A 27,978-nucleotide genomic window follows, 5' to 3' on the forward strand; every position below is an offset into this window, starting at 1 on the left:
TATAGCGGCAATAGAAATACATCATCTGTGGAAATTTCAACTGTCTAGCTATCACGGTTCATGAGATACAGCCTGGTGACAGACGGACGGACAGACAGACAGACAGCGGAGTGTTAGTAATAGGGTCCCGTTTTTACCCTTTGGGCACGGAACCCTAAAAAAATGGTATGACATACTTAAAGCAGATCCTGTAACATAGTCGTCCAACATTGATAAAATTAAGCAATATGCATTGCTGCACCTGCGTTAATTGTTACAAAATACAATTAAATATATTAATCGATTGTAAATGAAAACATTTCGAAAATTGCATCAGACAAGACATAAACCAATGAAAGTGATTCATTTTGGCAGCGATCGTTCCGCAGGATCGTTCACTGGTCTAAAATAAATTTCAGTATTGCAAGCCACAAAATATTCAGACTAAATAAATAATGGAACGTGAAATGAATAACACCTTGAAGAGTCTAATTAAATGTATGTTTTTTTAAATACATTTTTACCTTATAATTCCTACTAGTTTAGAAATCTGAATATTTTGTTCAAAAAACAATAGAATGATCGTTAAAAACAAGTGATTTTCCTTTCTATTGTAACATCAGCGTAAACTGAAACGTAATGTAATGTTGCCATGACTGAAAAATCTGCTCTTTATTCGTGTTTTATTCATTACTTCATAAAAAAACAAATGTCAGTTTGTAATCGAACGTCGTTATGGGAAGGCTTAGATCAAAATACTCGTAGTTTATTATTATTGTAACAACGTACCGAAATTACCAACGATGAGACACAAGTAGAATAATAACGTGACATTTATATCTGTGATAAATTACTTCTAATCTAACACAGCTTACAATATTATACTTTCACCACTTAATTTGAAGTCACACGTAGTCGCGAATTTCGCAAGTTGTTTTTGCACTAGTATACTTTCGGCATAAGGGAATAGTTAACGATGGAGAATAGCAATGAAGCCAGTACGAGCAAATACGAAAGTATTTCCAGGAACCTACTGGATCAGCCACAGTGTTTGGAGGTCATAGAGCCGCGAAAGGAACCCTTTTGGGTTTTCGGCTACGGATCGTTGTGCTGGAATCCAGGATTTGAATATAAGCAGAGTGTTACTGGTTACGTGAAGGGGTTTTCCAGAAGGTTTTGGCAAGGGAATACCACGCATCGCGGAACAGACCTTAAGGTATGTATGTATTGTATGAACATTATATTTGTTAATTTCAAATTTCAATTAACAACCCGGAAAAAGCGATCGTTGGCACGCACCTTTTATTCGTAAACATTTTCTTTACGTCTCTAATTGTGCTAATTCTGTGACAATGGGTGCCATCAAGAAAAATAATTGGAATTATGGTATATGATTTTTAGATTTAAAATTGTGAGCTTAGCAGAAATACCTATGTAAGTGAGATACACCCATTCTTACTGTTGAAACATCTGGGCCGCTTAGCTAGTTTTTTACTATACATACTTAGAGCACCATGATGAGATAATCTTAAATAAAATAAAACCGGCCAAGTGTGAGTCGGAATCGCGCACTGAGGGTTCCGTACTTTTTAGTATTTGTTGTTATAGCGGCAACAGAAATACATCATCTGTGCAAATTTCAACTGTCTAGCTATCACGGTTCAAGAGATACAGTCTGGTGACAGACAGACAGACGGACAGTGGAGTCTTAGTAATAGGGTCCCGTGTTTACCCTTCGGGTACGGAACCCTAAAAAACTAAACTATATAAATGTATGTGTATTGCTAATTGATTTAAGTGTTATGGTGTGGACAAGAGATCAAGGGTTACAGATATTGATAACATGTTTGTTTACATAACTAGTTTATTTCAAGATCGAGTTTCTAGTCGAGTCCTCCAAAATGGTAGCAAAATTTATGGATTTTATTACAAAAACTTTGTAATAAAATCCATAAATTCTGCTGCCATTTCGTAAAGTCAGCATCAATAATATCAGATGAAACAATGTTTCAAGAGTAGGTACCTATCTGCCATCCTAGAATAATTTTCCAAATATATATTGCAACAGTTTGTGTTTTAAACAGAGGTCGGGGAGGGTGAGCTATTTGCCTTATAATATGAAGTAGGGCATGTCAAATTATAAGGTAAATATCTCACCCCCGCCAACCTCTGGTTCCAATGTATCTGTAGTACCTATAATCTATTTGTTCTACATATATATTTGTAAAGCTTTTAGAAAAGGGGTGATATTTTTTACGCATAATACATACATACCAGGGTTTGCGTTTTACCATTTCATCCAAAGAATGTGTTTATACATCCAGAATATTCGTAATTTTTTAAAAGATTCATTACCAACTAGATCAGTTATTAATATAAGTACCTATGTCAATATTTTTGGTCTGTTTTTTTTTATATTTAAAAAACTAACCCCCTTATCACAAAACTTTACGGGCCTGATTTAGTTAAATTGTGTTTTATCCCTTTCTTACAAATACACGAGTCAAAATGACAGATAAAGACAAACAATTCATAGCTAATTCAGGCCAGTAACGCGTTTATAAATAACGCCATAAGACAATTGTATTATCTTTATCAGTAAAGCTACCTTTACCTTCTACATGCTTTAGGCAGGGGTGTATTTCATTACATCGTCATATAGGTACATCTTATTACTGATTTTATATTTTTCATAGAAACACCTGTATTAAAATATTTTTTTTCCAAACTGCTTCTCATTCTGTCACTACAATACTAATCAGTAATCACCCATTGAGTGTGGTGAAAATATAATTTTAATTACAAACCTGTGGTAGGTATTTTATGCTTCCATGCTAACAAGTTAAAATGTGAGTTAGGTACACTGTTGTCTTACTTATCATTATTTTAGTCCTATTCAACACTATGCCAGTAGGAGGTAGTCAAATCAAACTTAGTTTTAGGTTACAAATGCTACAAGTGACCTTGCGAAAATTGTCACAATAAAAATTGTCTTTTAATAATTTTAATGCTGGAGCTGGATCAACTGAGCGTGTAATGGAAAATTGGTCGCTTCGGGCCCGCGGAGCGAAAATATTCGCGACAATAGGTAGGGAGAAGATGAAATCACACGCTACAGCGAACCCAAAAGGTTATACCTACTTACCTTTTTATTCAGGCGAATTACGTACGCTTCGGCATATCTGTAATAAAAAAAAATTGTCCGTGTAATCTATACGCGCGATTGAAGGAAAACTTCTTTGGCGATGACGTTTATCGCTATGTTGGCACTTGGACGTGTGTCACTACTGAGCGTTACTTCCGTCAGAAAAAATATCTGACATCCACTAGTCGCGCCTAAAGAAGTTTTACTTCAAAAACACTATGTACCGAATTTTACGCGATCATAATTACCGTTACCCTTTAGTAATGTTCTTAGCTAGAAGTGCGGACTAGCGATATCCTAATTAAATGGCAAGCAGATAGTCCGTCAATACGTGACCAACGATGTACCGATAATAAGAATAGTGCAGAAATACCTACGCCAGAATATAACTATACAAGTGGGTAGGGTCGAATAATTGTAATCAACATAAAAATAACATGAGACTTTAGTTTGCTCGATGTTTAAATGTAAGGCACACCGATGATCGAGTTTTATATGCTCCCTGTCACTGGAAAGTAGTGTCCCTACCTACCTACTTAGAAACCTACCTACCTAGTACCTAGAATAAACTTAAGCTCGAGCTCTTAAAGTCATTAAGGCGGAATTCCACCAGAGTGGGGCACGAACATTTTTGTACTGTATATGCTTGTGCCGCACAGTGCCGCACACTGGTGGCATCCCGCCTTTATATTCCACAAAAAAGTAAACCAAACGGCGATTTCATTCCATGTTTTTTATATATAATGTAAAACTGGGTGTCAATATGTAATACTTAGGGTTAAAAAAACAACACTTACTGGAGGTAAATTAACAAAGAAAATAATTAAAGTAGTCTTTGTATTTACTTCACGTAAAAATTTACACAATGACAGCATGGCGGTACGGAACAGGCAGAGTACCTATTTACCTATCTGAAAACTAATTCGGTTACTTTTGTTTGTCAATCTCTAATTGATTATTGAAATTTGTTTGAATGTTGTGGTTTGCAATGTTTTTGCGACGTTGGGTAACTAACTTGTGACAAAAGAACATTGCTTAAAAGTCTTAAAACCAAGAAGCTGAACTGCATCTAATTCGTTAAAAATTACTAGCACATCCGATTGGCACTGCCTATGCCTATCTAAAATGATTACAAAATAAGAATCTCGAGAAAAAGCAGGCTCTCGACTAGATTTTGTAGTATGTCCTATTTATAATCCCGTAGTATATATCTGTAGCCTGCGTTTAATTAATTTAGCCTGTAAATTTTACACGCTCTACATTTTTATTATATTATCGTAAAGGTTTTCGTCGCTTACGGAACCTACACTACACGGACATATTTTACTGTTCAATATAGATTCTTAAGTATAAGCCTAATGAACTGATTATTTACTGATCCAAACTAAGCAATTATTCCTGAGGATTACTTAGAATGATCAGCCCTTGTCTAGATACTTCTGTATGACTAGAGCTTTGTTTCATTCATAATGTTTTTGGCATAATACTGTTGGCACCAGTTCAAGACTTGCACTTTCTTACGAGACGAATGCCGTCCCGGCCACCACAAAACCCGCGACCTTAACTTAAAATTTTCATTTAATTTAGGTCATGCTTGCGTTTTTTGTTATTCATCGTCGATACCTGTTTCGCCTTTGTCATAAGCTATATTGCCGGTTAATATAGTTTTGGCCAGCTCCCTGGTTGATTGCGTATTTTGGCAGTCCCTCTCAAAACCCAACATCTCATAATTATGCCCTATAGGTAGAGTCGTCACCAGAGATATCGAAACGGCCGAGGTGCTCAAATATATCTGAACACGCACTCTAACGCCTTGATAATAGAGGCGAGTTCAGATATTTGTGAGCACCTTGGCCGCTCCGATATATTTGATAGCGACTGTACATACATAATTTGTTAGTTTTATTTTAATATATAAAACCAGCTTAATCGATATCTCTTGTTGCCAATTACAAAGTTTTCAATTGCTGCGCTATTTCGAATGCATGTCGAAACCAAAGACACGTCAGTAGTTCTGAAACAGGATTTTACAGACGGCAGGCTTTTTTCCAAGAATCATGCAAAAATGATCAAATTAAGTGTATAACGATGGTTAAGAAAAAATAGAACCCGAAATTTATGATTTTCGTAATGCCAACATAGTCTCAAGCTTCGGTGGAGTTTGTGCAGAAAGAGAAGAGTCGTGGAATGTATGGGGCCCAAATGGCCCAATACATTCCATGACTTCTCTTTCCGAACAGACTATCTTCTAATGTAAATGCGACGAACCTTTTGCAGTCATAATAAAAACAACCCAAACTCGTGCCACAATATAGCCAAAACAGCTGGCGATGACGGCAAACACAGGTTGACCCAATTTGAACAATAAACTAATTTAAATAGTTCTCATTAGGTATTTGGCGTTGATAACTGGTTTTATTATACAAGATAACATTTACCATTGCATGCAGTAGGTACGCCAGGTGTTGAAGCATCGTTTTTACCACGTATTATACAAGTATTGTAAATACGAGTTAGTATGATGTTTACTATTTTTCAAGTAAAAAGGATTTGGACTAAATTCGGCGCACTGACATGGCTTTTTGTTTGGAATTGGATTACCACATTTTGTCCATTTTAAATACTTGTATATTCCAGGAAATTATCGTAAAAGGGCAACAAGTTTTTGTCAAAAGAAAACATTTTGACACAATCATCAGATCCGCTTGATGGTACCAAGTAGGTACCTATCATAACGTTGCGTTAAACTTTTACCGAAGTAACGTAGATTATGTAGACCAGGTACATGGTAAATTTGAGTTCAATAGGAAACCGAGAAGTGTGATTTTGATTTACCTTGCAATTTTTATTTACAGAAAGAAACAGACCGTTACTTGTGTTTTCAGCGACATCGCGGTGTGCGATTGACTTCGCCAATTCGCCTCGATTATTTGGGTTCATTGAGCCATAATCATGCGGTAAATGAATGAATAAATTATTTTTGGAACGGTATGTTTGGAAAAGCTTTACAATCGCCATTTAGTATGTTCACAGTGACGCAGATCTAACAATTTATTTATAGATTTGCGAATATTGGCCGTAGAACACGCTACTACCTCATGATACCACTGAACCATATTAAAAACTGACAACGGAAATACTGTGAACTAATAAAAACAGCAGATAACTTCCAGTAATGTATAGACGGTGGCGCCCTCGTTAAACTCAGTTATATTTTTAACAACACGCGTATTTAATGTAAACATTTGGCAGCTGTGTATGTGTGCGTCAAATTGAATGGACTAAAATAGGTACGACTTCTTCAAACTCTTGTTAAAAGACGCGTTTAGTTATAAAGTTATAAATGTAATTTTAGTGATTTGTGTTTAAATTGTTTAATTAATGTTTCAAAATTCTTCAAACTGGTTTGTAATCTTATAAAAAAAAACCGGGATGGGCGATGGGCGATGTAAAAAACACTGCAATATACAATAACATAATCTACATTAATAAAATATGTATAAGTCACCAACATTTGCATTTCTATTAAGAAAAAGTAATAAGTGTATTTATTACATATTTGTTGTAGTTATGTTATCTGTGTATTCTGTAAAACACATTCCTATAAATTAAAATGCAGAACCTTACATCTGTTAAAAACAACTGCTATACCAATTACCTCTATTTATTTATAAAAAATCGTTAAATGTACAATTAAACAAATATTAAAAATTTATACATAACATAATTTAACACGGCAAGATTTAGCAAACGTAAGCCCGTGCTACAATTTTTTTTTGCGACTGCCTTAGTTATTAGTAAACTCCGTGTCCGGGTCACTGCATGTCTATTTCTCAAGCATTATTTTCAAAACTTTTTTATAAGCAAGTCACGTTACCTTTCGTATACTGTATTGGTGCAAACCCTCAACAATCACTTGCGAACCCCTGGGGATTCGCGTGTCCTAACCTAAGTCACTTTGGGTGTGCCCTGGTTCAGATTTTCCATATGACAGTAACTCCAGTACTTTACTTCCAACTAAATAAAAATTGTATTAACCAAGGTTTAACGTAGTCGCATTTTCTGTTTTCAAATTAATCCCATCCCAGGCAAATTTTTTCATACATGTTATATAACCTACCTAAATAATTGTTCCTTTTTTTGTTGCAGCCCGGTCGAGTTGCTACGCTAATAGAGGACCAAGAAGTGAGTATATGTATTTAATATTCAAAATAATCCTCGTCCACACTGAGCGTGTCGATATTTTTAGGATTTCTATGTCAGGTCTACAGCTACATACATAAATCACTGCAAGATTGAAAGCAGCTGGACGCTTCTTGATTAAATATCTATACTCTATGTCTTCATTTCACACTAGGTTAATAATAACTGAAGTGTCAATCGGGCTGAGATATGCATAACGTAAGGTTGATTAAACCTAGGGAACAACCAATGTACATAACGAAAAACAATATTAATTACAAAAAATAAATAAGATGGAGTATGGAGTAGACATTTATCAGCTGTTATGTTATCTTGCCCCTGCTGACAACAAGTTATCTTTTCACCGGGCTGGGCTACATTGGTTACATGATTTTTATATGAAAAAGGCATGATAGAACACTAACATTATCTAGCTTTAATAAAAAGGATAATATGAGCACGCGCTATATTAATGCTGTATACATACATGTATCTAGCAAACAAACATCTAGTTCTGATATATTTTATACTAACTTTTGCCCGCGTCTTCCTCTGCGTGGAATTAGTGAGCACCTAAAGTAAGTATAGCGCCCGGATAAAGTTAATGGCAGTTATTCAATTTGAGCATATGCTTAATTGCTTACATCAATTAACAGGCAATTCCACCCCCCGTGTCACCCTCTTTACGGATGATTTCCGACAGTAAAAACTATCCTATACGTGTTCGTCGAAATATTCGCATGCTTTGCACCCTCTTTTCTGTTATTAATGATCCCCAATCTCCCGAATATCTCATCTATCTTTCTTCAACTACTATGGTGTTTCTCGTGTCCGTCAACTTCGCTCTACTGGCAACCTTTCTTTGTCCATACCATCTCACCGAACAGGTTTCATGTCCTATTCTTTCTCTATTCAGGCAGCTCGCCTTTGGAATAGTCTCCCTGTTAAAATTAGACAGTGTCCGAATAGATTTGCATTTAAAAAATCCTTACGTGAGTACTTTGCTGGCAGAACGATGAATTCTTAGTGTTTCTGTTTTGAAAGTTTCATCTGATATCTTATGTATTTGTATGTATGTATATTGTATGTATTTATATGAATATTATATATACAGGTATATGTATGTATGTCTATGCCTATCCATTATTTAACTATACTTGTATATATGTAATCACTATGTTGCACCGCCTACAAATTATCTGCTTTGCCCGAAGGTTGACTGGTAGAGAATGCCTCATAGCATTAAGTCCGCCTTTTGTACGATTGTATTTTCTTTTGTGCAATAAAGATTAAATAAATAAATAAATATGTCCTTTCCCGGGACTCAAACGATCACTATGCCAAATTTCAACAAACTAATAATAAATAATAATAATAATTATAGTGTATAACTAGCCTTATGAACCGATTTTGCATGTACAACCAGCCTTAAAGTTTGTAGTCTATGATTGTTCATTATTTTAGTATGTGGGTATTTTTGCATTTTGTAATTTTTCCTCAGTCACCCGTTGACCACGAACGCTGTAAAGAGTTCGAAACGTCGGGATGTATTATAAATTCAATATACGCGATATAATCCGTTTTTCATAGTTTTATTTCATGAGTTTAGAAGTTATTTAAAAAAAAATAGCAAAAAAATGACCAACCCGGGGCTCTTTTTCTCGTTTCGGCTTCCCCCACCACCCGCTTTTCAAGGAGCGAATAACAGGTAGTAATAAAAATTAAGTCACTTTATTTTTTATTTTATTTTTTAATACCACGACGGTGGCAAACAAGCATACGGCCCGCCTGATGGTAAGCAGTCACCGTAGCCTATGGACGCCTGCAACACCAGAGATATTACATGCGCGTTGCCGACCCTTTAAAAACCTGTACACTCCTTTTTTGAAGAACCCCATACTGTAGCCCCTCGGGAAAACCTCGGCAGGGAGCTCATTCCACAGCCGAAGCGTACGCGGGAGGACATTCCTCTTAAACCGCACAGTACGCGACCATTTAGGTGCTAGGATGTGAGGATGAACGCCCTGCCGATGGCGAGCGGTGCGGTGATAGAAAGCGGCCGTTGGCATCATGTCAAACAATTCTTCAGAGCACAGCCCATTGTACAGGCGGTAGAACACACACAAGGAGGCAAAGTCTCTCCTTAGACTTAAAGGTTTAATACCGCTTGTGAGTTTGGGATCGTCGACAATTCGTACAGCGCGCCTTTGGACCGAGTCGAAGGGTCCAAGCTGACATCTAGGTGCTCCTGCCCAAAGGTGACAGCAGTACTCCATATGGGGTCTGACTTGCGATTTATATAGCAGCAGTCTTTGCCCCAGAGTATAACCTCGCCTCGTTTTATTGAGCACACCGAGTTTTTTGGATGGCAGTGCAGCCTTCCCTTCCAGGTGGCTACGGAATTGGACGTCACTGGAGATGTCGACACCGAGGATCCCAATACTCCCCGACATGGTAAGGGCTGTGCCTTCGAAGTGAGGGACCACAGTAAATGGGGTTTTCTTAGCGGTAAACGCGCAAACTTGTGTCTTGGTGGGGTTGAATCGCACTAAATTGTCTCGGCCCCACACCGAAACTCTGGATAGAGTACACAAGCTTTTCACGACTCTCCAGCACCACGGAACGAAGGATGTTGGCACGGCCTGTGTAATAGGCATCCCCAGTACTGTCGTCTGCATAGCAATGAATGTCGTCGATAGACAACATGTCATTGATGTGCAGCAAAAACAGCGTTGGGGATAGCACAGAACCTTGCGGAACGCCAGCGTTAATGTCCATGCTATCGGAGCAGCTTCCGTCTACTACGGCTCGTGTGCGTCTGCCGGACAAAAAGCTAGCGATCCATTTGCATAGTCCCTCCGGCAATCCATAAGATGGTAACTTCGACAGGAGACCCCGATGCCAGACCCGATCGAACGCCTTCGCTATATCTAGGCTAACTGCCAATGCCTCACCTTGACTCTCAATGGCCGAAGCCCAGCGGTGTGTGAGATACACTAGAAGATCACCAGTCGAGCGACCGTGTCGAAAACCATACTGGCGGTCGCTGATCAGATCGTGTTCTTCTAGGTATCTCAGGAGCTTTGCTTTAATTATACGCTCCATGACCTTAGAGAGAAGGGAGGTAATAGCGATAGGCCTGTAATTCGATGGGTCCGATCTATCGCCCTTTTTAGGCACAGGGTGCACAAGGGCCGTCTTCCACGAAGATGGAACATGCCGTTTGTCGCTAGAGAGTGTGAAAAGACGCGCCAACACGGGACTCAACTCAGGAGCACACTGCTTAAGCACAACTGCTGGTTTGCCGTCTGGCCCGCTCGACTTATGAACGTTCAGGGATAGCAACTCCCGCCGAATATCCGTGGGCGGCACGGCGCTACCGTCGTCGTTCAAGGTAGAGTTCGAGGCAAAAAGAGTACCACGAAGATCGGCTTTCTCTCTTGCACTGTGGGCCAGATCACCATCAGCATTTCGCAGTGGTGGTAAGGACGGCTGACAAAAATTTCCCTCGGCAGCTTTGGCAAGTGACCAGAACGCGCGACTCCCAGTGGGGTAGCCCGCTAGTTTCTCACCAATTCTGCCGACGAAATCGAATTTAGCTCTGGCAATGGCTTTTTTACTAGACCTCGAGGCAGCGTTTAATTTGCGTTTCACATCAGAAACGTTCGGATCCTTATTAGCTACGGCCTTGGTCCAAGCCCTGTAAGCGGCTTGTTTGCGAACTGTAGCTTCTTTACAGGGCCGATTAAACCAAGGACGTCTCTTTGCTCCCGCAGCTATTACCGAGTTGGGAATGAAGCAATCCATTCCCACCAGTATTGTCTCGGCGACATTGGCTGCGCAGGAGTCAAGATCTTCTGATGTGAAACAGAGCTGCCTCCACGGGTACGACGCGTAGAACTCACGCAGTCCGTCCCAATCTGCTGACTTTAAAAATAACAAGAGCCATCATATCACAGTCACAAGAAACGGTTGTTCGTCATATGTTGTTGAACAATTGAGAATATGCGTAAACGACCTTATATCACTAACTATAACATCGAGGTTGTAAATACAACTTTTTTGCGTATTGGTCTCAGCGATATCTTAAACAGTTACTGTATTATATGAAGGAACAGAACCTTCCTTATAACGGAGCGTACTAATACGTAGGCCAGCGGTCGGCAACCTTCTAGCAGCCAAGGGCCACATAGTAGTTAACGAAGTTAGTAACTTTATCAGACATTGTTGTATGTCAATATTACATACAAAATAGCCAGGGAGGCTCACGGGCCGCAAGTGAGAGGGTCGCGGGCCGCCTGTTGCCGACCGCTGACGTAGGCGAACAACACGCGAACGCGAAGCGGAGCGATGCGGCGCGGAACGAATCAATCCTTTGATACCTATAGAAGTGTCCTACGTGGGCGATCAAGTTGCGAACGCGAACGCCGTGGGCCCGCCGCGCCGCGCCGCTTCGCGTTCGCGAGTTGTTCGCTTACGTAAAGACGCAGCGTTACGTTCGACACGCACTTGAATTTTTTTATTAGTTAGTTCCGCTCTGTAGATTTATTTAAATTACGTTGGTACTTTCGTAATTTTCACAATCTTCTGTTTCAATAATTGTGTCCTTTATTCGCCTATCCGCTATACCTGCAATATTTTAGAGGTCATTTAATCATTAATGGATGATTTACTAATCACTGAGATACTTTTCTACTTGCCGACTTGTCTTTGCCGCTCGCCGCCTCTATTAAGAATAATAAGGTCTAATTCTGTGACCCAATTGTCACTAATCTTATTCCTGTTAGATCAAAGTATTTTCAAATTAAGAAGAATAAACTGAAGCCTAAATATTCTTATCAAAAGAAAGGAGCTTTTTTTAACATTGTAAACTATAGACCAAGTATTTCACTGTATTTAAAATAAATTATTTCACACCATGCGTAAATTAAAGAGCACCAGATAATTATTGGAAAAACCAATTATTTGGATAGCAGTGATTTTTAAACACAAGTTCTATTTAATAAATCGGATATAAATATAAAAGGTGACTTGACCGTGACATCATTGTGTAATGTTTCATATAAATTACATATTAGCAAATCGTTTTGACAGTTCTAAAAAATAAAAACTGATTTGACTTGTATGAGAATACCCTATTGTAATGGTGCAGGGAATATTGACGACTGCTTATCAATACAAAACAATGTCGTATGTGATAAATAAATACATGATAGATTACCATGTCTATTTTAATCACCACGATAATATGATGGCACAACCAGGTTACGAATATAACAGATAAACCAGTCTAGACGATGAAAGGTTAGGTATTTTTGTCATAAAAATGCGATTTCATGGTGTTATTGATTTTATCTCTATGTAATGAGTAATGACCTCGTTAACAATATAGCGGAGTTATGACAAATATAGCGCTATATGATTATATACTTATATGTGCTCTTGCATCCATGAGTAATCCAAAGGGGCATGTGAATAAATAATGAATTGGAGTATTTTCTTTTGGTCAGATACTTACCTTGATGGTTCCATAATAATAGCTATATGTTCCTCAGCAATTTGAAACCTACCTATTGTTTTTTTTTTTTTTTCATTGAGGATACGGAAACACCTGCGACCACCTTATAGAACCATAGCCATAACCTATAAGGTCGATACTCACAAAAGTCACAAATTTTAAAATACTAATGGCGTTATTCATAAACGCGTTACTGTCGTTCGTCTTTATCTGTCATTTTGACTTGTATTTGTAAGAAAGGGATAAAACATAGTTTAAATAAATCAGGCCCGTAAAGTTTTATGAATAAGGGGATAAGACTATCCGGTTCCACAATAAAACTTCGTGTTTTCTAGCTTCAACCGGAGTTTTAGGCAGTTTTTTTCCTCCAAAATCGATCTAGTTTACTGAAAATCCTTTTTTAACACGAGCGATAATGCGGTTTTATTGTTGAATTGTTCCACATCGCAGAAACTTAACAGGGTCTTTGACTGTATTTAAAATAAATTATTTTACACCATGCATGAAATAAAACACCAGAGGATTAATAGAGAAACGTAGACAGCAGTTATTTTTAGACACAATTTCTATTTTAAAGCTGTATAACCCCCTTATTCATAAACGTCTACTAAAGTTGAGAAGCCGCTCATAATCGTTTGTCCCTTTCCGACGTATTGGTATGATGGAAAGGGACAAAAACGATTATTAGCGGCTTCTCAACTTTAGTAGACGTTTATGAAAAGGGGGGTAAAACTATAAAGAGTAGGTAATTTGATTGTGGTTTCATTTGCTAGTTTCATATAAATTCCATAGTAGCAAAATCGTTTTGACAGTTCGAAAAAAGAAACTGATTTGACTAGACCCTATTGTGCAACGCAACATTGCAATTGTCATCGGTCCGTTTCAGTCCCCTTTGGCCGCCGATCCATTTTGAGAAAACATTGCGTATCCTCTGAATGGATCGGCGGATGTTAACAATTTATTCGCGATCATAATCTATACATATAATAAAGCGAAAGAGGGTCGAAAGTCTGTACATGGAAGATATTCGAAAAAAAATTGGCTGGGGATACTTAGAATCGATAACAGAACACATTCCAACAGTTTTTAGATTTTTTGTCTGTTTATCTGTTTGTCTGTTTATCTGTTTGTCTGTTTATTTGACCGCGCAACTAATGAAAACGGCTGAACGGATTTTGATGAAAACTTTACTAATCTGTCGAAAAAATCCACGGCCAGGTTATAGGCTATAAAAATTTGAGAAATTTTACCCCTAAGGGGGTTAAAAAGGGGATGAAAGTTTGTATGGGGTTCAAGATTTATTTTAAGCTAGCAATTTGAAACTTCGTAAGAAGATATATTATTGAAATACAAGAAAATTAATTTCAGCGTTTTTGAAAATTCATCCCTTTAGGAGGTGAAATAGAGGTTGAAAGTTTGTATGGAGATCAATTTTTTTTTTTGAGTGCGTTACTTGAAACTGTATAATGGGCATATTATTATAATATAGGAAAAGTGATTTTAGCGTTTTCAAGAATTCGTCCCCTAACAGGGTTAAAAGGGGGTTGAAAGTTTGAATCCATTACAAATGCTTTGAAACTTCTTAGAAAGGTATGATAGACGATTACAAAAAAACTAATTTTGACGTTTTTGGAAATTTAACCCCTCAGGGGGTTGAAAAGGGGATGAAAGTTTGTCTTGGGGTGCAAATTTTATTTTAAGCTAGAAACTTAAAACTTTTCATAACTTTATTATATTAAAAAGCAAGAAAATTGCTTTCAGCGTTTTTTAAAAATTCATCCCCCCATGGTGGTGAAAAAGGGGTTAAAAACTTTATCTTGATAACTATATCATTTTAAGTACTAGGCCAAGTTAGGTATCGTTTTTGTATAAATCGGGTATGCCGAATTGATTTATGATATCAAAATGACACCATTCCCAAGTGAAAACACAAAAAAATATGAAAAAACTTTTTTTAATTTCTCTTTACGCTTAGACCGCTAAACCGATTTAGATAAAATTTGGTATAGAGATAGTTTGAGTCCCGTGGAAGAACATAGGGTAGTTTTTAACCAAAAAAATGGAGACTGCGTTTGCATGGAGAAGCGGCCGTGCCCTTTCCTCTTAATAATGGTCACGAAGGTGGGTACTTTAAAAAAAACATTTTTCAGTAAATGTCAAACGATTTGGGACTTAAACGCGTTACCATGCCTTCCCGAAAAAAATCGAATCTTTCGCGAAAGTCTCGCAATGCATTGCGGCCACAAGGGGCACGGTCTCAGGAGTCTGAGAAAAACCACGGTGAGAGACTCAGTGGCGCTCTAGCCAGGCAGGTCGCTTCGCTTTCGGCTGAAACGGCAAGCCAGCGCGAGTTCGATTGTGATCCCAAATACATCGTACGTAATACATATGTAGGCGCAGATCCTGACGGAGTGTGGCGCCGGAGAAGCCGTGTTCATCCCGCGTATCCCCTTCAGTCCGAGCAACTTCCCGTTCCACTTCAAGCGCCTACAGGTCCCCGTGAGCGTCTGCTTCGGTATGACCATCAACAAGTCGTAGGGGCAGATGCATTTCCCACTCCGAAAACAAAAAAAAAGGGGCAGACGCTGCCCGCCGCCGGCGTCATGCTTAGACTGATTTGACTGGAGGACCGATTTGGATGCCATGATTTTGATGGGAACACCCAAATATTCCGAAATACGTTTTTCCGATTTTTATAACCACGACTTTCATAATCCCGATTATTTATAAGTCCGAAATATCAAAATTACGATTTTTAAAAACACGATGGAATAAAATCACGAATGCTATAAATAACGAGTGCTATTTCCGAAAACTTAAAATCCGATTGTCACTTGACAGAAAGCTTAAAGTTCCGATTTTACACTTTTCCGAAAAAAATTTTTCCGAATTCTTAAATTCCGAAAAATCATTGTCCGATCGGAAATAAAATAATTCGGTATTCAGAAATTCGGTTTTTTACAAGATCGGAAAAATGAAATCCGTGATATTCAAATGAAGACTCACGTTTTAGTAATTATTACGGGTACCTGTCGTGCCGCATCATGTTAAATTCGGCATAAAATATTTTTGGCATAAAAATTCGGCATAAATAAACCGAACCCGAAATGTTGCTAGAAGTGGGTTAGGTTAGGTTAGAACTGCGACCCCCAAGAAAACGAACTGTTGCCAGAAGTGGGTTAGGTTAGGTTAGAATTGCGACCCCCAAGAAAACGAACTGTTGCCAGAAAAGTGGGTTAGGTTAGGTTAGAACTGCGACCCCCAAGAAAACGAACTGTTGCCCGAAAAGTGGAAATTAAAAAATTGGGATATTTAAAATAGGAATCACGTAAATTCAGAATAAGGGCAATTCCGAATTCGTGATTTTGAAAATCGTAAATGTTAAATTCGGTGTTTGCCACCATCGGAATTGTTATAGTCGGAATTATGTAGTTCGGAATTTACAATATTCGGCTTTTTGGGTTTTCGGAAATATAAATCTTCGTGATTTTCATCATTCGTAATTATGACAGTCGGAATTTTGATGGGTCGAGCATTTAAAAATCGGAATGATAAAATTCGACATTCTAAAATTCGGAATAAAAAAATTCGGAATTATGTAGTGTACCCGATTTGCATAGGTACAGTCAAGGACGTAAAAATACATAAATGGTACTGTATTTTTTATTATTTTGACCCATGTTCTTTCACTGATATGCGTTAAAATTGTTAAATAATAACAAACGAAACCGTCAACGCCCTCTATACGAGAGTAGGCAAAAGGTAGTAGCGACATCTGATCGAGAATCAAATTTTCGTGATTTTCGAGGCACGTTTTTTCCTTAGACTGTATCCATCTATTACGGAGTTATATCTATCTTTGGTGGTAGGTACCTAATTGTAAAATATTTTATCTGGACTACAGTCCTCTAGCGTATCCATCTGTCAACTTTACTTTAAGTTCTGTCTCCAGGGGACAGGGAGATAAATTAGGGCTGAATTAGCCGCTTACTGACACAGACCGAATTCCACGCAGGCGAAGCCGCGGGCACAGCTAGTGCTGAATAAGCTAAGACTAATACATAAATATAATTTCAGTTTAAATTTATCCTTATTTATGCACAGTTATTATTTTGGTGTTATTAAATATAAACAGAAACGTGAAAACGGCGTAACCTTAATTATTTAGGTATATTTCAATTTTTTTTACTCACAACGGCGAAAAATTAAGTTATCTTACCTTGAAAGGAAACATTCGTCTTTTGATTAGTTATTCTTTGCGACAGTGATGCTAAAAAAACGAAATGTGTTAATACAGCATTTAATTTATTACACTAAATATTTTCTGAAATGGTTCTTTTTTCTTCAGCGTATGTCCTTAAACGGCTTGAACGTTACTCGTGCAAGTCGTGCATACATTAATAGATTTATTACTATACCGTTTCATGCTATCGATGTATTGCGTATGACGGGCATTTAAAGCATGTGCCAATAGTAATCACAATCAGATTGTCATTGAACTGCGCTTTCTGAGTGTGACGCATCGGTAACACGTGTTGGTTTTGTATTTATAAAGTTGTATAAACAAATACTCCATAAGAATAGATAGTACTGCCACTTTAATATTGCAGGTGTATCAGGTGTATGTATATATACATTATAATATTCGCGTTATAGACGAGATAAAGAACCCGTCCCTTTCTATAGTGGTTCCAGAAAAAGGAAAAATTCTAAGCATAGTTTGATTTGCAATTTGGTTAGGTAACAATAAAAGTTCAATGGCATATACGAATTGATTAATCTTTCAGCCACAGTCTCATGGGTTACACGCGAGCGTACCGGATTAATTAATTAATTTATATATATTTATTAGTTTAAACATGTACCTGAATACTATCCATGCCACGAAAATAACATCGTCTAAACTAAAGACTGTTGCAGTTTCTTATTCCCCTGTACCAAGGTAGGGTGACTGATATAGGTTATTGGCCAACTACATAGTAATTGGCTATGAATGAATGATTTGAACGAATGATTTATTTGCATATGAATATTGGGTTACATAAGTAGGTGTTGGGTACCATATTTTTCCCCTCACTAGCTCGGAAAGCCGTCTTTTATCCTTTAAAACAAGCGGAGAAAAACGCATTTTATCCACTAGTGGGGAAAGTAATTTGACCTTGGATGGAGCGTGTTTAAGTAGCTTGACAGATAACAAAACGTAAAACGCTCATAATAATGGTTCGTTCGATATTAATTATCATTAAATAAATGGTTTGAGAATCTAATAAAAAATACCAAATTTAGCTTTATTTATTAATTTTAAATTTTAAGTCATAAACCTTAAAATTCCATGAGAAACGTTAGATTTTTTATAATGATGTTAAATATAATTCTGAATGCACAAGTTGAGTCGATGCAATTTTAAAAACGCATCGTTGACATTTCATACGTCAGAACAGAAATGTCAACATTGTCAACAAAATTTTTACTGTTCTTTGTTGTTTGTACTCACGTAAAAATCAGAATTTCTAGTGTTTTCTGATATAATATCGTAAAAAAATGATCTAACGCCTGTGGATGTTGCACTTTCCTCGCTATAGTGAGGGGAAAAGTTTTGTGTTACACACGGGTGCAAATGTATCTTCTCGTGTGTTGAAACACTCGCGGGTAAAATACAACTTTGCACCCTTGTATAACAAATAACTATTGAAATTGTTTCACCAAGATTCTACCTATACACGTTTACATGCACTGTATATTGGCTTGATTCGCTACTAACAGTAGTAGAACTTTAGAGGAACGTGGTTGGGTGAGTAAAAGGTACCGTTGACGGGTAGACAGACTGATTTATTAAACCATAATCAAGTGTTTTATACATCTCTAATCTACGGCGGTACAGACATTATCTTAATCAAATCAGCGCTTGCTCTAACCAGTCTAACCTATACTAAGTTATCGACACGCGCCGATAATATTTTGCTGACCGCCATAAGAACATTACAGAAAAATATAGAAAATTACGCCACTCTTAACAATAAGACTTTTATTGGCGTGTTTCTTTCTGGTTTGTTAGGAGTGGCCAATAACTATATCAGTCACTCTACATGAAAAGGCTCGGGCATGGACGAGCCTCTAGTAATATATGCTGCCTCAAATGTGCAATGTTCTCATTTCCTAATCAGGAGATTAGTCAAGATATAATTCCCACGGGGGATTTCGTTTTATTTGTAGTTTAGAATTGTTAGATAACGAGTATGGTCTAAAGATGAATCGTGTTCCGCATAAAGGAATTTAGTTATTGGCGCTCTAATTGCATCCGGCAATTTTCAATTCGTTCAACTCACCAGCTCGCCACCCTGTTTCAATGCGCGCCACGAGATTTAGTAACAGTCGATCAGACCTACCGCGAAAATCGTAATTTCGTTATATGCCTGTCTTTCGCTCTTCCATATTCATGCCACAGAGAGGCAAATATAGAAATTTTGATTTTTCGCTGTAGGCCCTCCGACGACTCCGCAGAATCGTTTTACGAGGACATTTATGCGGTCTGGCAAGTTGTCTTTGATATATGCATTTGCTAAATCCAAAGTCTTAACGGAAACCTTACTCTATCTTTTAGTATCTAGATTTACCCTCGTTTGTAGGTACAGTGAGTTTCGAAATTGTATGGAGAAATTATGAATGAAATTGCAATTTCAATTCAAATTGTAATTTCATTCATAATTGAATTGCATTCTCCATGCAATTTCGATCCTCACTGTACAACCAGACGTATAACCAAGACGTGCCAATGATACATTTTTGCAGAAACTAGTGATTTCTAAATTATCTTCATTGTGAGGTCGTGAGGTTATGGACTGTATGATTTTATATTGATCTGGTATCATCCAGCTGCTAACAACCGATAACCTGAGTGAGTGACTGCGTATCAATTATTTACAATATTTCTTACGTCAGTCGATTTATTATTTGTTATGTCTTCCTTTAATTCTTTTATGTTACATGTAATCCTCTCTATGTTGTTTTACAAACATCGTTATGTGGTTATAATAAAGAATCAGTCTATATTTTTCAAAAGAAAGTATATTCTTTATAGGTATGGTACATAATTCCTATTCTTTCCTACTACTTTAAATAAATAAAAAACCATACCATACTTTGACTATTTTACAATTGTTTATAATTATCAATCTTGATTTTCAAATACCCAAAATTGTACATTAAAATAACGAAACCATGCCCTCGTTATACCTGAATGTTATCAGTATTATGGCATGAATAAGATAAGAGTATGAAACATACCAAATTGTTAAACAAAACGTAATTATTATGTGATCCCTGGGTCAATTATGTTATTGTTATAAAACAATGGGGGTACATATGGCACAGTAGATATTGTTAACACCATTACTTATTGATTGTTCTGAGATAATAACTTCCTCTGGGTATTTGAAATATTAATTAATTACGTAATTAAGTAGGTATTCTTCGATTGTACTGTAACGATATTGTCATTGTTCTCGGTACTGTCAAGTTACATAATACTTTATGAAGAACTTAATCAGAATAAAGTAATCAATGTTATTTACCAAGATGTTATTCTTCTTACTTTCAGGAGCAATCTACCTAGTACGTTAAGGTACCAGAGGCTAGGCAGGTAGCTCCCTTGATGTCGAGAATATTATAGCTATACGGTATTGTTGGTTTTGCTATTAGACATTCTGTCGCGCCGTCTTGAAAGCCTGTCTATAAATATCAACATGATACATTTTGTATCAAAGTACTATTATAGACATTATCGGTATCTGTCGTATCGGGGGCGATATTGTCTTTCAAAACCCAACTAGTACATGCACACGTGACAATTTCTTGCGGTGCTTTTGTCCTTAGTAAGTCTCTTTTTACCTACATATTATTATTTTATCAGTACAAATCTTGTATCCATAGATTGTGTGTTGTGTATAGTCTTGTATCTTGTATTCTTGTGTTCATGTGATTTTCCTAACACTGTGTATTTATCTGATATCGCTAATTCGCCACTTGTGACATACACGTGGCATAATGGAAATATTATTTTCACATAATCTTATCTTAATAAGCTGAACATGTCAACAACAGATCAGATCATTCAACTAATATGTGATTAATCCCTTGGAGATTATTCTGCGACAGATTTATGTTATAAAAGTGTTTAATAATATTTATATATTTCCATTTGTTTTTATTTCGCATTTGCCGAAGCCTCGTTGTCAAGAAAGGAATTCACGGGTACAAGCAAAGGTCAAATTGCAATACCTAACACCCTATTCTAGAGTCTAGAATTTAGACGTACCAATTCTGATTAATGAAAGAAACACTATGTCCCGCTTTCCTGTTTTGTTGTTATTATTATTATTATTACATTATTGTTGCACCTTTCTCCATGATTGCAGACGGGAAATCTTATAATACCAGTACGTCCTCCGCCTTATCGCTGTTATCAGAACAAAAGGTTCTGGGTCCTGATCTTTGATCACGACATATCGAATCTACTCACAACAGACTCAGAACAGATTTTCATCTTTTATTCACAAATCTCGTTTATTAATAATCTTTGACGTTGTTTTATATAGTTATCAGACGTCAGTAGACTATTAAATAAAAAAACGGTCAAGTGCGAGGCGGACTCGCGCACGAAGGGTTTCGTACCGTACCATTACCCAAAAAACGGCAAAAAATCACGTCTATTGTATGGAAGCCCCACTTCAATATTAATTTTATTCATTTTTTAGCATTTGTTGTTATTGTTATAGCGGCAACAGAAATACATCATCTGTGAAAATTTAACTGCCTAGCTATCACGCTTCATGACAGACAGACAGACAGACTGGCGAACAGTGGAGTCTTAGTAATAGGGTCCCGTTTTTACCCTTTAAGTACGGGTTCTAATTAATTAATTCAGAGACTATGATAACTTTGCATGTGACAAATACCTTTATCTTGTTATTATGGTATAGAAATATCCTGCAAACAAAATATATAGTATCAATGTTTCTATATATTGCGATTAAAAGATCATATTTCACTAATTTTGTCAAGAGGTAAGTGACAAGGCCTGAATTAAGGTCGCTCACATTTTTCATGATATAAATTGTCTTTTTATTTCCGTACTCATTCGCTATTATCTCCTAGTAAAGAAACAGGTTAAGTCTGCTATTGCGTGCGCGCAGTTTCTTTAAATAAAGTTTCCCAATTTAGATGTTCCTACAGCAAAGCATATTTTTAGATACAAAAATAATAAAAATTTCGCCCCGTAAAATAACATGCACAAAATACTTTTTTCACGTGACCAATTCGAAAAAGGGCTTTTTCTTCCCTGCTAGGAGGGATCAAAGTAACACTTTTCTGTTCTAGGACACTATTTTTACATTTTTTTGCGCAATTTTTTTTTTAGCTTTGATAATATTTTTAAACATTATAATTACCTCATAGGTGATATGAAAAGCAGTATGTGTCACATGGAAGCAAAATTATTTCTATCTTGGGCGTATCACACTTGAATCCCTCACTACGCTCAGGATTCTACTTTAGAATCCCTCGCTACTTTCGGGATCCTTCGCTTCGTTTAGGATTCAATTGTACGCCCTCGCCGTAGATATGTAATTTTGCTCCCTTGTGACACAATCTACTATAACAACAGAGTCGTGTGTAAAAAGTATTTGGAGCCTTCCTTGAAAATACTCCTACAGTGATTTTCTATCAAACACTTGTTGATTGAATCTAATTCCTTAAAGTAATTCGCCATTCTCCCACCATTGGGACTAGGTAACATATAGATTAGACAGTTTTTTCAAACCGGGCAATATTTGTCGTCACACTGAGGAAGTTAGAAATTATAAAGCAAAAAGCGAAGCAATCGTTTACAAACAAATTCAGTTTCGATCAAATTACCTAAACAGCCATTTGTCATGGTTAATCAAGTTCTATTCAGTCGCACCGACCTGAATGCCGTATCTAGAAAATGTTTCTACGTACCAGTAATTGTAACTGCATAAGTATATCGTAAAAACTAAGTCTAAGAATATATTAAATTGAATTTCTTACAAAAGTAGTAAAGTCTCTCTCGTAAATTTTATATACGAATGTGTGATTTACGAACTAACATGATCTTTTTTTTGATTCCAGGGTATTACCTGGGGCAAAGCATTCCTAGTTGCCGCCGATAACAAGGCTGCCCTGCCCTATCTCAGCACAAGGGAGTGCCAGCTCGGAGGCTACCGGACGTACACCGTCAACTTCCACTCTCGCCCATCTTTCCTTCCCTCAAGCTCCACAAGCGAGAAAAAGGACGCAGTTCTATATATCGCAGTCCCGGAAAACCGGCACTGGCTTGGCGCTGCTCCTTTACCAGACATCGCGAAACAAATTCTCGAATGTTCCGGATCTTCCGGCTCCAATGCCGAATACCTTTTGAGGCTAGCTGACTTCATGAGGGAAGAGATACCTGAAGCTTTAGACGACCATTTGTTTTCATTAGAGAGACTCGTCAGAAAGTTTGCTGCCGATATGAAGATTTGCTTAAGAAACTTGATGGGAGGAGACCAGGTTGTGGAAAATGTGGAGGTATCGGAAGAGAAAGAAGCGACGGCGGTTGTCCCCAGCTACCAGTTTGCTTCTAGAATTCCCGAAAAGAAGTTGCGTTGCGTGAACATGTGATGAGTGCTCGATTGTATGGTAATTAGGTATGTTGCTTTAAGCTCAAACGAGTATGATATGGAATGAATGAGGTGCTAATGCCAAACATATGTTCGACTTTGCTTTAAAAATGTATGACATGACATGTTTGAACGATGATGGTACACTCTCTTTTTTAATAAATCTTCCGTAAATGTATGTGATATTCATGTCTTTTGTAAGGTATATTATGTTTCCCAGGAGGGTTCCGTGACAGCTAGCAAAACATGCCATTGTTATACAATTACAATAGCCAATTTCATAAATATTTAAACCGTTGACCATCGGTACGATAATGTTGGTAATGTTACGTTCCCAAAACACTGAATTAATACAATCTTGTTAGGGTTAAGTTAGATTACAAATCAACTAAAACTGACCAAAAATATTAAATTGACAAGTATTATGTTATGAATCTAGATTAAGACTAAGATTATTTTGTGATTATTTTATTAAGTGATGCTAATTTGTTTTATATCCTATGACGTTATGTTTGTTATATATGTCATTACCAATAAAAAAACTATTTAATTGATGCATAAGATTTACTGTGCTAGAATTTTATAATTTGTAATTAAGGAACAAAATGCTCTTAAAGGGCTGAATTTGTACGTCGTGTAATTTTTGAACTAGTTTGTATGTTCGCAATGATCACTAGCATAATTTTGATATAAACAATTTGTATGACAATGTAAGGCAACGCCATAATTACAACGACAAAAATAAATTTATGAATTAAATCATGTTCGGTTTCATTTCTAATTTAAAAACAATAATATATGTAAGATTACCGTTCTAAGCCCTAGTGGTCTACGTGCTAACGATGACAGCCTGTGGTCACCTCTGTTGACAGGACCGGTACAAACGGACTGAAACCCGTCTGCAACTTGTATGTGAACTGCACGCCGACGTTGCAGTTGGCGTGCAGTTCACTGTGTGTAACTGATTTCTACGATTACAACTAAGATGGCGTTTCTTACAAAGAAAAACGTGTACCTAACACGAACATGAATCTAGTATAAAACTGGATTAGGTATGAGTGGTGGCGAAACTGTCAGAACTGTGTAGTCTTATGTAGGTATCTTTCAGTAGGAGTAGCAGAGAGCGTTATTATTGTTTGTCCTTGTTACAGTCTCACATTTTTTTTATTCCTTACCTTATTTGTATGGCTTATGGTGGCCTAATAATCTACTCGACCAGCAATCATAATTATGAAGGGTACACGGAAACAACATGTCTAGTCACTTTTTTCAAAAAATAAGATTTTCATTTTAAAATGTAGAGCTGTATTATAATATATGTAATACAACTTTTTTTTTGTTAAAAAAGACCTGGTCACGGAATAACCATACACTTTGACATGGTTCCAAATTTTAAAACCGCGATTACTCAAAATGTTACTAAGTGACTAGACATGTTCTTTCCGTGTACCCTTCATATTGTCCCATTGCGTATGTTCTGTCCCTCACCTCACGGACGCACGCGGTAGGCCACTTCTATAGGATCCTACTACCTTCTATGAACACGAATGAGCTAGGATACGTCCCAAAAACGCAGTATGGCGCGCAATTTAAAAAAAATCTGCCCCCGTTTTTTAATTTTTTCACTTTACTTCCTACCGTTACAAAGGAACCGTAAGTGACATTAGAAAACGCATTCAATTTTTCACTTACCTACTTTACGTCCTTGCTTATTGCACAAATTACTTGCCATGTACATACATACTACATAGTTACACGAAGGACCTAGGTCATGGAGACTATATAAAGGAGCCAAATCTCTATGTGTGAAAAGTGTCCATCAAAAAACAGTAATTAGGCGGCGCCACCATACACCGAAATACTACCAAAAACAACCTACGTAATTTGGTCGGGTTATTTGTTGCCTTATATGGTTCATGTTATACTCATGTCCCAGAGCCTAACTAACGCCACCGGAGAGATTATGAACTATTATTTAAAGCTGAAAGCGGTCACTTTTGCCACAATTCTGCCATAAGAGATTGGCATCCTTTCTATACCATCCATAACCTAGGTGCGTCCTGCGTTTGAAAACTACAAACATGACAAGTGGCATGACTGACGGGTTGTAAAAGCCCATAGACATAGTATAGTAGTTATAAAAGCCGCAAGTGCTCTAAATTAGGAAGTTTAGGAAAGTATTACCTACTGCCAGGAGCAACCCTTTCGCTTCGCCACAGAATAAGTAATAGTATTATCATACAGAACGGCCACGTACCGCCCCGCCCTGACTCGAATTATCTCGCCCCGCGACAGAAATCTGGCGGACTTCTGGCGTACACTCAGTACTATTTACTCACACTATGACGCGTGTACAGACGTGCCGTTTACACATAGAAACGTAAGTGATTTTTGATGTATAGCGTGTCCGCCCTGTGGCTTCGCTTTGCTCGTCTTACAGAACAAGTCAAAATAATAGAGGGCACATACATTTTCAATTTTAGTTTTAATCCTGTGTCGATAAATGGCAGTAAATTGACTGGGACTACAAATTTACTATGTCATTAACCCTCTTTTCTCTCTGGTTTTACTTAATCTAGTTTTTAATTTTTAAATACAGTCGCACGTACTAAATATAATAGTACATTTCGATGCTAGTGCGGAAGGTATGTCATTACGTATGGGACGAGTGAAGAACGACATTTCCGCACGTGTATCGAACGACGTTTTTTAATACAGTTGCGAAAAAATAAGAAAAGCAACAAGTAAGGAACGGAATTCGAAACTTTTATTTTATTAATTCTGTGACATCATTGACATTATGAAGAAGTGTTTTTCTAGCATTTATTCGACTAGAATAAATTTTGTTATTATTATTGAACCCACTTCAATGAAAGTTTTTTTTTCAAATGCATGTTCTATAAGACAGAAACAATTGTACTTATTACCTAAATATCGTTATTTATGATTACTTGTGTATCGTATATTTATAAAAACAATATCGAATGTTGCCTTTGGAAACTTAAAACATTCTTGCAGTAAGAAAATACGCCTCTTCTTTGACAGGCGTTCCGTTCCATTCAGACAACTTATTAAGAACGGTTTTTCAACATTAAAAAATAAACGTGTTATAATAAAATAAAACTATGAAAACGGATTATATCGCGTATATTGAATTATAATACATCCCGACGTTTCGAACCCTTTACAGCGTTTGTGGTCAACGGGTGATATAATCCGTTTTCATAGTTTTATTTTATTATAACACGTTTATTTTTTAATGTTGAAAAACCGTTCTTAACAAGTTGTCTGAATGGAACGGAACGCCTGTCAAAGAAGAGGCGTATTTTCTTACTGCAAGAATGTTTTAAGTTTCCAAAGGCAACATTCGATATTGTTTTTACAAATATACGATACACAAATAATCATAAATAACGATATTTAGGTAATAAGTACAATGTTTTAATATTTACAATTGTTTCTGTCTTATAGAACATGCATTTGAAAAAAAAACTTTCATTGAAGTGGGTTCAATAATAATAACAAAATTACGGGTCACCCATTGACCACGAACGCTGTAAAGGGTTCGAAACGTCGGGATGTATTATAAATTCAATATACGCGATATAATCCGTTTTCATAGTTTTATTTCATGAGTAACTATCGCGGTAACCGAAGACAATATTCGTGTTATAATGATGAAGAGGTAAGTAATAAAATATGAAATATGAAATATGCATATTTTTGGTATTCTTACATTAACAGTAGGTTTTTATGTTGATAACGACGTTTAAATGAAACTAATATTAACACTCATCAATAAGTAGTCATGAATTGGAACAAGTAAAAATTTAAAAAAATTGGAAAAGTAAAAAGCACTAGTTCGCGAAAATCAACTTTCCGCACGCTAAACAGCCACGAAAAGTAGCACTTTTTGAGCAACTGTATTAAAAATAACTTTACCCAACGCCTCGGTCAATAAGTGGTCAAGCCCTATAAAGCCCTACTAATATTATTACTATGATTTATATTATACACTTTAAAATTATTACTCGTTGCAATTAATAGATTAGATTCGCTGTAAATCTATCATCGAATTTTAATTACTGTTCAAATAAAGCAACACGTGTAGCATTTTCGTACATGAAATTGACTTTAATTATGATGATGACTAATTGATTTCAACGCTTAGTTAGGAACAATGTAAAAAAAATATTTTTAATACATGCTTATATTGCCGACTTTACCTTTAGAAACCATTAACTACTGAAGAAGATTCTAAAGTACCCAGCACATACTTGCTCAAAGGCTAGATAGACTCTGGTTACACCTAGTATACCTAGCTATGCTACGAGATACCTACGAGGGAATCGCTTGCCAAGAAAATCCTGGGTTTCTTTAAAACGCTGAATCAAGAAAATGCCATAATAAAAAGAATCTGAATATAATTTCTTAGAGAGCCTCACCCCACAAAATCTGACGTCGCCGCGTTACCGCAC

The 27,978-nt window shown here is 36.8% G+C and overlaps 1 protein-coding gene across 2 annotated transcripts; it reads left to right on the forward strand.

The window, feature by feature from the left end:
• Positions 1-702: 702 nt before the first annotated feature.
• LOC134741095 (putative glutathione-specific gamma-glutamylcyclotransferase 2) lies at positions 703-24,268 on the forward strand. 2 transcript variants are annotated; one of them, XM_063673867.1, is made up of 3 exons: positions 703-1,195; positions 7,274-7,309; positions 22,971-24,268. In XM_063673867.1, exons 1-3 carry the CDS (start codon positions 956-958, stop codon positions 23,499-23,501), a joined length of 807 nt encoding a protein of 268 aa, XP_063529937.1. In that variant the 5' UTR covers positions 703-955; the 3' UTR covers positions 23,502-24,268. The 2 variants fall into 2 exon arrangements, with proteins under 2 accessions (XP_063529937.1, XP_063529945.1); XM_063673875.1 differs by lacking the exon at positions 7,274-7,309.
• Positions 24,269-27,978: the final 3,710 nt, after the last annotated feature.

The sequence above is a fragment of the Cydia strobilella genome, chromosome 1, assembly GCF_947568885.1.
Source record: "Cydia strobilella chromosome 1, ilCydStro3.1, whole genome shotgun sequence".
Taxonomy (NCBI): Eukaryota; Metazoa; Arthropoda; class Insecta; order Lepidoptera; family Tortricidae; genus Cydia; species Cydia strobilella.

Bases quoted from the DNA above. Each gene is read 5' to 3' on its own strand.
- LOC134741095 (XM_063673867.1), top strand. From the start codon at position 956: ATGGAGAATAGCAATGAAGCCAGTACGAGCAAATACGAAAGTATTTCC. The intron at 1,196-7,273 runs GTATGTATGTAT...TTTTTGTTGCAG, and splicing joins ATCGCGGAACAGACCTTAAG to CCCGGTCGAGTTGCTACGCT. The intron at 7,310-22,970 runs GTGAGTATATGT...TTTTGATTCCAG, and splicing joins CGCTAATAGAGGACCAAGAA to GGTATTACCTGGGGCAAAGC.